General features: G+C 35.0%; 1 protein-coding gene across 2 annotated transcripts in view; it reads left to right on the plus strand.

Moving 5' to 3' along the window:
* Positions 1 to 15020, plus strand: part of LOC114324271 (filamin-A) — a 219180-nt gene that overhangs the window by 75847 nt on the left and 128313 nt on the right. For both annotated transcript variants that reach the window (XM_050658770.1, XM_050658790.1), the window contains exons 13-15: positions 641 to 823; positions 2356 to 2819; positions 12423 to 12590. In XM_050658770.1, coding sequence (XP_050514727.1) covers positions 641 to 823; positions 2356 to 2819; positions 12423 to 12590 — 815 coding nt within the window. The remainder of the gene's footprint in view (positions 1 to 640; positions 824 to 2355; positions 2820 to 12422; positions 12591 to 15020) is intronic.

Raw genomic sequence — 15020 nt, forward strand, 5'->3', positions numbered from 1 at the left:
TGTTTTATGTATTCACTGAATTGTCGGTTCTTTTCCGTTGTTTACAACATTTTTCAACTGCGTTTTTGTTTGTGACGATCTAGTTGCTTGCAACTATTTCTTGAGTTTTCTTTTCTGGATTATTTTCTCTCTTATAGATATCGAAGTGTATTCACTCTTGATTTCATTGTTGCTGGGTGTTGTTGAGTACCAGGCAGCTTGTTGTATGACTGAGTTAAAGTATTCTACAGCATATTCTATCCCTTCATTGGTCTTTAGGGGAATGTTTAGTTGGAGTCTCTTCTCCACTAGAAGTTTAAATACGTTCCAGTTTGTTTTTCGGTTACATAATACACATGGTTTTTCCCCGTGGAGAATTTTTTATTTAGTGTTATAATAACTGGCGAATAATCGCAAGATAGTTCATAACATGACTCAGCATGCATATATGTAGTTCTTTTTAATTAGTTTATTTATGTCAAAGTCCAGAAGATCAGGGGGTTTTGATTTTTTAGCGATATTGCGCTGATATGAATTTTTTCCGGCTATCCGTTCTTAGGAAAATTTTTAATATTTGCATAAACAGGTCCACAATAATTATGTAACATACTAATTGACAAATAAATATTTTATGGCTTGATTATTAAGAATATTTTTTTAGAACCGCTAGTCCTAATTTTCATCCGCCTAGTCCTAATTATCGTCCTAATAGCCCGCCCGTACAGGGACGAGATAGTCCAGACTTCATTACTAGTCGAAAACTAAACGAAAAGAGGTACGACTTTACCAACAAGATGTCTTCAATGAGACTCGAGGATTCTAGAAGCCCCAGTTACTTAGAAAGGTAAGCAAAATTTCAAATATTTAGATTAGATGCTTAGGCAATGAATATATTATGTCGAGTATATAAGAAATATTCGTATGACGAATATTTCTAAGAAATGGCTTACAGCACAGACCATAGGATAAATATGGTCACGACCATTGGGATAAGCCATTCTGTAAACTTTTGAATTTACTAGTTTTCTTATTAACGCTAATATTTGAAATAACCTGTCACATTGCATTTGATTTACTAGGTTATTAAATGAAGGGCACGGTACCATCTGGTATAGTTTAAGTATCAGAGGTTTAAGGCCATTTTTCTATGCCGTGTCGTAAGCGGAAGTCAGATCAATGAATGCTACTGCGCCGTTTTGTTTTTCTTTTGGAAGCCATTTTCAATAAATGTTGTTAGAGAAAGAACTAGATCACTGCAGTTCTTTCCTGGCATAAATTCAGCTTGTTCTATGGGAATCTTTCCGTTAACAGATTACAAAAGCTTTTTATCTAACAGATTATAGAAGACACTTAAAAGGGCGATTTGAATGTATTTCTCTGGCATTGAAGTGTCTTTGCCTGGTTTGCAGATTACAATACTTTACTGTATTTGAATGGTTTAGGAAGGTTTTGCATCGTCATTATTTGGTTGAAGAAATCTAGGAGCCACTTTCAAGTTTGTGGATCAGTGTGCAGCTTTCTGATACTTACTTAAGTCTAGATCATTAAAAAGTTTCTCAGCCTCTGTTTGCTTCATAATTGATAAGCTTTGCTGATGTGCAGATTTGATATTTTTGAGCTGAGATCGTATTTTTCTTTTATGGACTTTTTCTATGGCTGGTTTGGAAAGCTGTACAATGCGTTTCGCTATATCTTCTGGGTATGGTGATAAAGAGTTAATTGTCGGATTGTTACGGCCTGTGTCGTTTTCGGTATAGGTTCCAGTCAGTGTGACCCCTATTCTTGAAGGTAAGGTTTTCTAAAGTTGTTCTTACAGAATACAGAGACTTAAGAAGTTGTACACCTACGTCCTAGTCTCTTGTTTTCTTGTATTTATCATATAGGTATTTACATTCTTCGGTCCAGCGTGGAATGTAGAGTTTGGTTAGGCTGTGTGGAATGTGTTTTTTAACACAGCCAATTATTATAAGTTTGGCAAATGTTTCGTAGTTTTCTACCTTTTCTACCTCGATATATCTGATATAGTTCTTCAATTGGGTTTGATACTTAACCCAGTTTGCCTTACGAAAGTTCCATCTGGACAGAGGAATTGAGTTTAAAATGGAAATAGTAATGCCCATATTTGCTATTACTATAGCTGATGCTGCGATTTTGGGAAATTATCCTGAACTTCTTTAAATATAAATGTTAAATCTGGGTTATAGTCTTTTTGCCATCTAGCAGAAAAAAGTAGGCTTCCAAGATTAAAAAGTGGAGATGGTAACAAGCGGATCAAACCATGACCTCCTAACCAAAGTCTATTAATATTTTCTATGCTTTCATATTTCCTCGATAGATTTGCTAAAATTCATGATATAAAATATGTCTAATTCGTAGGTCCAGTCCAGACGTGGGCTTCACTTCCACCTCTAGATATGACAAAAGAGTAAGCGAAAATCGAGTATTTACAAACTCATCGAATGGTGTAGACACAACTCCAATAATCAAAGTTTCATCACTCAATGACCAATCTTCCGCGAGAAGAGATTCCTGGGACGCCATAGCAAAAACCAAAAATATTTTGTCAGACAGAAGCTTGGAATCTTTGGCTAATTTGACTGAATCACAGTTGGATACGGACATCAGGAGAAGAAAAGCTGAGGAACATTCTAAATTTGTACTAAAGGAACAGAGTTATCAGACGAACTATAATGAGAATTATTCTTCTTCAAAGAAATATAGCGATAGTTTCGGAAGGAATTCACCAGTTTACAGCAGGGTAAGAAAAGATGGAGGTGCTTCGTCGGTTAAAGTTCAGCCTGTTCCTGATGGGGTGCTAGGCCAACCAGTAGAATTTGAAAGTAAGTTTTTAACATTAGTAAGTAAATATTTAAATACTAAGACCGATATAGAATAATTTATATATACTTTCTGTGATTATTCCGTGTCTGATTCGCTGATTCCACATGTAACAATTTTGGTTTTGAGAAAAACCATTGTTTTGACGAAGTCTCGGCAAGGTCGCATTTTTCATTGTCAAGTCAGGTAGTAACTCTTTGGTGCTTAAAGTAAACTGGCTCTCCCTCCCATTCGAATCCCTCCCAGGGTCGTCCAACTTTGAAGTGAAGGGTAACAAGAACCTAAAACGAAATTTTCAAGCAAATCCCTCGTAACGCAGAAAATTACATACCAAAACCGTCACTTATTGGGCTAAATCTAAATGATCTAATTCCACTGTCTCATATATTTATATAAATATTATGTAACAACCAATATTTTATACAATTTTTATATAACACAGTAGTCACAGTAGGTACCAATTTTACCGATATTCATTTTCCTAGAACTTAATAGATAAATACTTAATCCGCTTAACAATAGGAGCGAACTAGGTTATGGTTTTCGGAGCGAACTAGTATATTTTATAATTAAGAGGGTTTTTTGACCTTGGGAGTGAACTAGTTTGCTCCGATTCGGGGCAGTTAGGTACTTAAATAGCCGATCTTGGAAGCGCTTCTTGTGATTGCCCCTGTACGTGTTATGTTGGGCCCTACTCGTCGGCCTTGTTTTTCTGATTTAGAAGATTTTTTCCGATTCCTATTGTCCAATATCAAACATTCATTATTCATATCCGATATTGAACAGTATATTTTTATCACCCCGTATATGACATGAGTCAATTTGTTATGGTATAATACATGTACGGGTTTCTAATTTAGTTCACGAATTGTAAATTGTAAACAATAATTCGGGCAATTGCATTATTTAATTTGATGATCAAATATATTTCTTTGTTCTCAATATTTGTAAATATACTCAACGCGTGGCTTGACCCCAATACTAAGTGCCACCGCTGATAAAGAATACACATTTAGAATCATTCTCAAGAATCACGTCAACCAGGCCAGATGTGCCTTTAACTTCAGTCTTGATCAGTCCTCAACTAAGCGCGTAACAGTCAGTGTTCAAAGTTCTCCCGGGGTAAAAATTTACCCTAGTGTCGGTTCCACATATAAATACCTTTACCGCTATTTGGTGTTTCCCTTAAATTATACATGGTCCTTCGAGCCGGATCGACCAATGGTCGATCGATGCAATCGAGCAATGAGAGCATTGATCGACCAAGGGTCACAATGCGCATTTATAACAGAGCAAGCAGCGACGGCGCTAGGAACAAAAAGGCAGCCAATACAAGCGACCATATCCGGAATAGGCTCGTCAGGGGAAAAGACAGCCAACTGGAGTATGAAACTTTTGATCGGAACTCATTACCAAAGTGACTTCGAGATGGAAATAGAGGCACTGGTACTACCGAAAATAACAAGGGATTTACCGGAACAGGACATAATCCTACAGGACTATAACGAGAGAAATGCACTACTGGTAGACCCAAGATACTACAGGGTAGGAAAAATAGACTTATTGCTAGGAGTAAAAGAATATAGTTACATATTGACAGAAGGAATGCACAGAATAAGTAATGGACTCCTAAGTCAAAACACCAAACTAGGATGGATAGTTTCGGGGATAGCACGAGAAAAAGAGAATACAAAAGCAGAAGTATGCTGTATGATATCCAGACAAGAAATGGACATACAAATAAAGAAATTCTGGGAATTAGAAGAAGTAAATCAAGAAACAAGTTTATCAGTAGAAGAACAAGAATGTGAAGAAATGTATCGACAGACAGTAAAAAGAAATAAAGAAGGGAGATACGAAGTGAGAATTCCGTTTAGGGAAGACGTCACAAAGTTAGGAGAATCTAAGCAGCAAGCATTCGCTAGATTGATGCAACTAGAAAGGACGTTTACAAAAGACAAACAGTTAGAAGCGAATTATAGACAATTCATGGAAGATTATGAAAACCAAGGTCATATGGCAATAGCAGAAAACCAGGGAGACGGTTACTACCTACCTCATCATCCAGTGAGAAAGGAGGACAGTACTACAACAAAAATAAGAGCCGTGTTTGATGCATCAAGTAAAAGCTCATCAACAGTAAGCTTGAATGATATTATGCACACAGGGCCAAAATTACAACAGGATTTGACAGATATACTATTAAGATGGAGATCCAATAAGGTAGCATACTCAGCGGATCTGAAGAAAATGTTTAGACAGATCAGAATGGCAGAAGAAGATCAAATGTATCAAAAAATACTCTGGAGAAAGGACACAAAGGATCCAGTGCAAGAATATAAATTGAAGACGGTGACATACGGCACGGCCGCAGCACCATTTTTAGCGTTAAGAATAATACAACTTTTCAAGAAAGGTGGATTTACACTTAGAAAATGGTTGAGCAACGAAGAAAAAATAATGGAGAACGTACCGGAAGAAATGAGGAATGTAGACTCCAAAGCATTCAAGCAAGAAGAAGTACGAAAGACGTTACGAATTGGTCACCTAAAGAAGATACAATCAGATTCAAAATAGAAATAACGACGACAAAGAAAATAACGAAAAGACACATACTGTCAGAGGTAGCAAAACTTTATGACCCATTAGGATGGATAGCACCAGTAGTAATTCAGGCGAAAATGTTCATACAAGAACTTTGGGAGCAAAAGACCAGTTGGGATAAAGAATTAACTAGCACGCAACAAAGCCGGTGGAAAGCATATCAGGCACAATTAATAAATCTTGAGAAGATAACAATACCCAGGTGGAACAATTTAAATAAAACAATCAGAGTAGAACTACATGGATTCGCAGATGCGTCTCTGAAAGGATATGGAGCGGTAATTTATTCAAGGGTGTTAGGCCCGGAAATTAAAACGAATCTAATGATAGCAAAATCGAAAGTCGCACTATTGAAAGGGAAAACGACAATACCAAGATTAGAATTGTGTGCCGCGGTACTATTAGCAAATTTAATGAAGAAAACCCTACAAGCATTGAACAGGGAGAACATGGAAGTATATGCATGGTCGGACTCAACAATAACCCTGGCTTGGATAAAGGGATCGTCAAAAAGGTGGAAAATGTTCGTCGCCAACAGAGTAGAGGAGATAAAAAAAGTTATAGGACCAGAAAATTGGCATAAAGTGGATACGAAAGAAAACCCAGCGGACATCCTCTCACGTGGAAGTACCGCATCAGAGTTATTAGAAGCAGAGTTATGGTGGAAGGGACCAACTTGGCTGACAAGTAAAAAAGCACTTAGGCTGACGGCAGAGGAAATACCGGAAACAAATGAGGAGGAAGTCAAAAGGAAAGTAACGGCGCACATGGCAACGATAAAGGAAGACATATGCGAGAGATTCTCGAATTTAGAAAGAATGAGAAGAGTAGTATCATATTGTATGAGATTTGCAAACAACTGCAGAAAGAAGAAGGACAAAAGTCAAGGACAACTCACAGTCCGAGAATTAGAGGAAACGCTGTTAAAAGTGATAAAGCTCACACAGTCTACCAACTTCAAGCAAGAAATCGACAAGCTGGAGAAGAAACAGCAACTAGACAGCAAGAACAAACTAGCATCATTGGTACCATTCCTGGATAAACAAGGGATTCTAAGAGTCACCGGAAGGCTGAGGCACACGAATTTACAATACGCGGAAAAACATCCTATAATTTTACCAAAGGACAGTGCACTAACAAAATTAATTATATCGGAGAGTCATACAAGAAATCTACATAGCGGGCTACAACAGACATTACAGTACATAAAGAGGATATATTGGATAATAAACGGAAGAAGAACCGTGAAGAATCAACTAACTAATTGTATAAAGTGTAGGAGATATAAAGGGCAAGTAGCACAACAGCTAATGGGAGACCTGCCGAAGGACCGAGTGAACCCGAGTCATCCATTTACGAATACAGGGATAGATTATGCCGGGCCGCTAAAAATAAGTACTACGAAAGGCAGAGGACAAAGGAGTTATAAGGGATACATTGCAGTATTTGTGTGTCTGTCAACAAAGGCAGTACACCTCGAGGTAGTAAGTGATATGTCTACAGATGCATTTATTGCGGCGTTCAAAAGATTTACGGCACGCAGAGGACAGTGCATCAACATTTACAGTGACAACGGAACCACATTCGTAGGAACGGCTAATTTACTAAAACAAGAAAATCAAAACATAGAGGACGAGATAAAACAAGGTTTAGTTGCACTAGGCACCCAGTGGCATGTCATACCTGCATATGCGCCACAATTCGGAGGATTGTGGGAAAGCGCAGTGCGAATAATGAAATATCATTTGAAAAGAATAATAGGGGAAACAGTATTAACATATGAAGAACTTAGTACGGTGCTAACACAAATAGAAGCCTGTATGAATTCGAGACCATTATGTGGATCATCAGAAGACCCAGAAGGGAAAATAGCAATTACACCAGCTCACTTCCTTATACGAAAAGAAATATTATCACCGAATCGGGAAGAAGAGCTCACGACGTATTTGAAGATGCCAGCAAGGTGGCGAATATTGGAAAGAATAAAAAGAGATTTCTGGAAGGTTTGGAGGCAAGAGTACCTGCAACAGTTACAACAAAGGAACAAATTGGCTCATGTCATATACGGGGTGATAAAAATATACTGTTCAATATCGGATTTGAATAATGAATGTTTGATATTGGACATGCTGCGGACGGCCAAATAAGTACTGCCCGACGAAATAAGTAATAAAGAATGTAGTCAGTGTTCAAAGTTTACAATAATCAAGATACATTAGTTTACAAAGATAGGTTAATATAATGTGTGATGTAAAGACACTAGTCTTTGAACAACTAATACTTTTCCAACTGCAACACCTTAGGTAATAAATCAAGTTAAATCTGAATCAGAATTTAAATCAAAACATTAATAATAAACTAACGAATAGTACTCGATAATAATAATAATAAAATAATACAATAATAATATTATTCTTAACTAACATATTGAAACATATCCCACTCAATACCTTTAATTTACCCTTACCTAACCTAAACTTTCATTTGAATGTTTTGATTTAAATTCTGATTCAGATTTAACTTGATTTATTACCTAAGGTGTTGCAGTTGGAAAAGTATTAGTTGTTCAAAGACTAGTGTCTTTACATCACACATTATATTAACCTATCTTTGTAAACTAATGTATCTTGATTATTGTAAACTTTGAACACTGACTACATTCTTTATTACTTATTTCGTCGGGCAGTACTTACTTGGCCGTCCGCAGCATGTCCAATATCAAACATTCATTATTCATATCCGATATTGAACAGTATATTTTTATCACCCCGTGTATGACATGAGCCAATTTGTTATGGTATAATACATGTACGGGTTTCTAATTTAGTTCACGAATTGTAAATTGTAAACAATAATTCGGACAATTGCATTATTTAATTTGATGATCAAATATATTTCTTTATTCTCAATATTTGTAAATATACTCAACGCGTGGCTTGACCCCAATACTAAGTGCCACCGCTGATAAAGAATACACATTAAGAATCATTCTCAAGAATCACGTCAACCAGGCCAGATGTGCCTTTAACTTCAGTCTTGATCAGTCCTCAACTAAGCGCGTAACAGTCAGTGTTCAAAGTTCTCCCGGGGTAAAAATTTACCCTAGTGTCGGTTCCATCAATAAATACCTTTACCGCTATTTGGTGTTTCCCTTAAATTATACACCTATTGCTTCTTTGATTTCACGTTTTGTTGAATGTAAAATGGAATTTTTATTTTATTTACAAGGCTCAACAGTAGGGTGCATGAAAAAGGCAAAAATTTTTTTTGCGATGGAAAAGTAATACCTCACAAAAGTTGCCCAATCAACTGTTAAGTATTTTGGTAAAATTTTTTCGAAATTGGAAAATATCTTCTGCCCCCCAAGACAATTAAAAGTTTTGAAAAAATGTTAACAGACGAAAAAATTTTTTATTTCGAAACGAAAATGTAATAGCTCACAAAAGTTGCCTAACACACTATTTAGTATTTTAGTAAAATTGCGTTGAAATAAAAAATATTTTCTGCCCCCCACGGCAACTAAAAATTATAAAAATACATTAAAAATTTTACTTAAGAAAAGTATACTAAAACATTCTTTTTATAACAAAATAGCCTAACTTATCCGTCTCCCTGACGTCACCCAAGTTTTTTAATATTAAAATAAATATAAAGCAAAGTACAAAATTAGGTATATAAATATTACAAAAAAATATGGTAAAAGCATTCTATTCGAAGATGTCTTCCGATTTAGCATTAAAGTGAGGCATAGTTTTTCTGGAATCAATTCGAGTTTTTATAAATCCATCCCTCGAATACGCTTCACAAACTGCTAGAGAAGCTTGTGTCACAAGCTTGACACATCGTTCTATAGTGTATTCCACGAATATACGACTGTTTTGGATTATCGCGACAACGAATATTTTAGTGTGCAACATAAGAAGTACGAAAGTATTTTGCTCTAATAATTACTTAAATAAACAACAATATAATATGCAATTTACTTTCGTTCTACATCTACATATTTTGCACAATAAAATATTCGTTGTCGCGATAATCCAAGAAGGTCGTATATTCGTGGAATGGGGTATACACATTGTTTGTGTCAGGGATATTTCTCAATCTCAATGTTAAAAGGGTCTAAGTTAGGATTCTTAATAAAATCTCGCAGATTGTCACTCGAAAATCTAGAGAATATAGGTGGTTCTGTAAGGTGATAATCTTGTTAGTTAATTAACTCAAAGTAGTCGTTTGAATCAAAATTTTTATAGGAGAACGTTTGAAGACCCTCAGGTTTTTTGATTTGGTCACTGGCAAACTTCGTTTGATGTCCAACGGGTAGATCATTTGAATGTCGCAGACATACAAACCACTGAAGCGGTTTTTTAAGATGTTCTTCTAACAGCCGTATTACATCACCCTTAACGCCAAGTATTTACGACTGTTTCGTCACATGCAACGTCTGATATACCAGACAGTATATACCAGACAGATTGACCATAAAACTTGGTACTGTTTTTTACTTGAGCTAAAGTTTTGTCTTTGCGTCGGTAACTTTCTTCTTTTACCTTGTCCTCTCTGATAATATTTGTCTCTGATAATATCAATCGAGCTTATCACCATTTTTCTGGGACCTCTTTGATTTAATAGAAATTCGCGCTCATCCAGAGGCACTTTTTGAGATTTGCTACAAAGACAATTAATCAGAGTGTCACATTTGTATGCTGTAAGATCGAAACGTGTAGTTTTGCTTGTGTTCTTAAAGCATTGAATTTTATTTTTGTAAAATTCACTGTTTTTGCCTGTTCTTAAATGGTGTGATAAGTTTCATATATTTGTCATGATAGGCTTTTAAAAGCTGAATAATTCTTGTATGTTAAATTATTGGAATTAAAGCCTTTTTCCATATTTCCTCCAATTTAATTGCAACCTGTTCGTCAATACCAGAAAATTCTGGCTCTTTCTTGATGAGTTTTTTATCCTCAGTCAACCAGAAAACTTCATCACTTGTTTATATTTCGGTAAAAAATTTTCAGGTATATTTGGTGGTACCAAATATATTTTGTGGACTGCCCCAAAAATAAGGCGGTCCACAGCACATCTTGATTTTATACCCCAAAGTCCTTGTATCTATTTTAAAAATCTTTTAAAAATCTAAAAAAACACAACCGTGTTAAAAATGCAATTTTTAACACTCCATACGAGCGTTAAAAATGCTATTTTAAGGCACTAGTGCTTTAAAATTTTTAAGGCACTGCAGGTCGTATTGACCGTACTTATAGGCAATTTTGATGCAATGTCAAAATAATATAAAAATGGAATGTCAGTCAAGTTCAAGTAAAAGTTTTTGTAGATATTGTCCTGTAATTACGTTTGTAGAAAAAATATTGTATGGTATGCGTGTTAAAATGTACATTTTTAAGGCACTCATGTGAATTGCAGAACTCGCTATCGTTCATTCTGCAAACTTTCACATGCGTGCCTTAAACGTGTACTTTTAACACTTATATCATAAATAACTATTAATTTACAAACAACAATAATAACAAAGTAACGCACCGCACCAAACATAGCGAAAATTACACGCACGAACTCACAAACCGGTAAATTTCAAAGGGGTTGAGGAGACTGAAAAAACAAATAAAACTTTAAATATCGTTTAAATTTGCAATTGACAACATTTTAAGTTTTCTTTAATTGATCTTAGATCGAGTTAGCACATACTTTATTCCAAATAAAATAAATTTAAATGTTCGTAAAAATCACATATGTAATAAAATTCAAGGTGGGGGGGGGGGGTTGAAGATTCGTTTAGAAAAAACTTTCACGCTATTACATATAACATTTCCTAACTTTTATTTTTTCGATGCACCCTACTCAACAGGCCTTGAAGGCCTAGGAATAAAAATACAGTTAATATAATACAATACTATAATACTTATAATTATAAAACTTGTATCAAGGGGGGTGGTTTCTTGTCCAATCATTCTTCTTGCCTACTAAATTGACTTACTATTCTACTCCATTCTTCCTGTAAGCTATCAAACCATCTTTGTCTGGGTCTTCCTTTTCTTCTTTTCGTGATTGGGCCCCGTTTCAGGATCATCTTTGGCATCCTCTTCCTTTCCATTCTCATCACGTGTCCCATCCTTCTCACTCATCATCATCATCAATGGCGCTACAACTCTTCGTGAGTCTTTGCCGCGTTTACTATTGCCTTCCATGTTTGTCGGTCCTGTCCTGTGACACTAATTCCCATTGTCGCACTCCCATTTTCTCTAGATCTTGTTTGACTGCATCTTTCCACCTTTTTCTAGGCCGTCCTACAGACTTCTTCCATCTGGCCCTTCCCAGAACACATTGTTTATAAGGCGATTGTCGTTACTGCGTATCACATGCCCTGCCCATCTGAGTCCATTAGCCTCTATATTATATCTGACTAGATTTTCTTTTCCGAATAGAGACTCTAGCTCGTTATTGTATCTGCGCCTCCATTCGTTTGTCACGCTGTCTCTGCAAGGGCCATATATCATTCGAAGGATTTTACGTTCCCACTCCTTCTCTCACTGTACTTTATGAAGCGACTAATGCTTGGTTCGTTATACAGTTCCTCTAGCTCTTTGTTTGTACGTTGCACCCAACCTTCCACCGTGTTTTTGCCTCTATGCCTCTATATATAGCTTTCCTTTGCCATTTTTCCAATTTCTCCGTATTTGCTTTTTTCATTGTCCATACTTCGCTACCATACGTCAATGTGGGCATTGTGGGCAATTATAGTTTTATATATCCTTAGCTTTGTTTTTCTCGTTACATAAGTATTTAGTATTTGGATTTCGTCAGTAGTCTTTCATCATCATTTTTGATCTGCCTTATTTAATTTCTGAAAAATGAATAGAAATATTAAATGGAATGACAAGCAAAAATTCTAACATAAAATATTGACAAAAATATTTGGTTGCGTTCTTTTAGGCATTGAATATAAATAAATATACCCAGTTCATAAATTTTTTGTCTAATTCCAGTTGATGGTAGTGGAGCAGGATCGGGAGACTTGGAAATATTGGTCGAAGGTGGTCGTGTTACGTCCAGTGTGAAGAGTTTAGGTGGACAAAGGTTTCGAGCTGCCTTTACTCCTCATCAGGCTCTACCCCATAGAGTAGATATCAGATTTAATGGGGAGACAGTGCCAGGTAAGTGGAAACTCTTTTTTTAAAGTACTTGAGCTCTTTTATATTATTTGAAACTTTTTTTATTGAAAGTGTATTTTGTATAGTGAAAGTAATTGAGGTAAACATACATATTATGTATATGAGGAATGCTACTTAAATTTTGAGGTATGGCAACACCGGTTATGACACGACAAATCTGACGTCACTATCCTAATGTGTGACGTTTTAATGGTATACATTTTTAAAATATACTTATCATATCATATCTATTGGATGGACGTAGAAGAATATTAATTTACAGTGTTAATTTTTACTAAATGTCAGTGCAGGTAAAATGTGTCTGCATAGGTATAATATATTTTCTTAGAAAAATCATTATTTTCTAACATCCAAAGTTATTCAACGCGACGTCAAATCCGTATTTTTACATTTTTACATAATCCCTATTTTAACATCACATGTCTTTATTTTAATATGGTCTACCAAATATTATTTCCAAGATTATGGTATTTCAAGAATGGAAAAAGCATTGATGCGTTAACTCTTGTTACGTTAGTAATTACTTACTCTGAAAGTTTATATAAAATATTAGTCCAGAAAGCGACTGCGCATCCGATAGGAAAAATATTCTAATTCGGATTCTTTGCACAGTCTTACTCAAAAAGGACTCCTTTTAACAAATTTGCATGTTGCCAGGACCAAAAAGTGGTCAAAAAATTTTTTAAACGTTTTTTTTTTTTTTTTTTTTCCTAAAATTATTTTTTTTGCACGGAAAAAAGTTTTTTTAGGTTTTTTGGATCATTCCAAAGAGAAAAGGTCTTTAGTGACTTTTCTCTAAAAATGATAGTTTTTGACATATATAAGCGATTAAAAATTGAAAAATTGGGAAATCGGCCATTTTTAACCCTCAAAAACTATGTGAAAAGCTGAAAATTTGAATGTTGCCAAGGTAGGTAGATATTCTTTAAACATCGATTGATGAAATCCCGAAGAGTTTTTTGCAATACAATATTTAAAACTCATTTGTTTTGTAATTGCTAATCAAGCGTGCACGACACTATTTTCCACCGACAGTATGGTGCAAATGAAAGGAATAAATTCGTTATTTCGTAAACCGGCGACTTTAAGGAAATATCCCGAAACAGCTCGATTTTTATTTTAAAGTTATGATATTGTGGCATATATGGTATACTGGTGACGTCATCCATCTGGACGTGATGACGTAATCGATGATTTTTTTAAATGAGAATAGGGGTCGTGTGCTAGCTCATTTGAAAGGTTCTTCAATTATCTATTCAGTAATATAAACATTTACATAATTATTTATACAGGGTGTCCAAAAAATTTTTATTAAATTAAATTATTTGACAAAAAAAGAAGTAGAAGAACACCCTGTATAAAAAATTATGTAAATGTTTACATTACTTGATGGAGAATTGAAGAACCTTTCAAACGAGCTACCACACGACCCCTATTCTCATTTAAAAAAATCATCGATTACGTCATCACGCCCAGACGGATGACGTCACTAGTATACCATATATGCCACAATATCATAACTTAAAAAATAAAAATCGACCTGTTTCGGGATTTTTCGTCGCCGATTTTCGAAATAACGAATTTATTCCTTTCATTTGCACCATACTGTCGGTGGAAAATAGTGTCGCGCACGCTTGATTCGCAATTAAAAAACAAAGGAGTTTTGAATATTGTATTGCAAAAAACTCTTCGGGATTTCATCAATCGATGTTTAAAGAATATCTACCTACCTTGGCAACATTCAAATTTTCAGTTTTTCACATAGTCTTTGAGGGTTAAAAATGGCCGATTTCGCAATTTTTCAATTTTTAATCGCTTATATGTCAAAAACTATCATTTTTAGAAAAAAGTCACTAAAGACCTTTTCTGTTTGGAATGATCCAAAAAACCTAAAAAAACTTTTTTCCATGCAATAAAAATAATTTTAGGAAAAAAACGTTTAAAAAATTTTTGACCACCTTTTGGTCCTGACAACATGGAAATTTGTTAAAAGGAGTCCTTTTTGAGTAAGATTGTGCAAAAAATCTGAATTAGAATATTTTTCCTAGCGGATGCGCAGTGGCTTTCTGGACTATATATGTAGATACAGTATTTCTCATGATCATTTTTCAGTGCGTAACAAATGATAGGAAAAAGGGTAAGTCCGTGATAATACACATTTATGACATTTATTCTAACATGACATTTTAGTTAAATCTGACAGTTGTCACATTTTATTTTCAATTTGGAATAAAAACAAATCAGAAGTGTTTCTTGCATTTATAAAATGGTATTTTCTTTGATTTGTCTAGTCTTATAAATTATACAGATTATATTTGTAATATTATTATCTAATTAAAAAAAAATATTTTTTTATTATGGCGCCATCTATCGACAACTAGAATAACTAGAATAAGTGTTATAAAAATGTCA

This window comes from Diabrotica virgifera, chromosome 1 (genome assembly GCF_917563875.1).
Source record: "Diabrotica virgifera virgifera chromosome 1, PGI_DIABVI_V3a".
In the NCBI taxonomy this organism is placed as follows: domain Eukaryota; kingdom Metazoa; phylum Arthropoda; class Insecta; order Coleoptera; family Chrysomelidae; genus Diabrotica; species Diabrotica virgifera.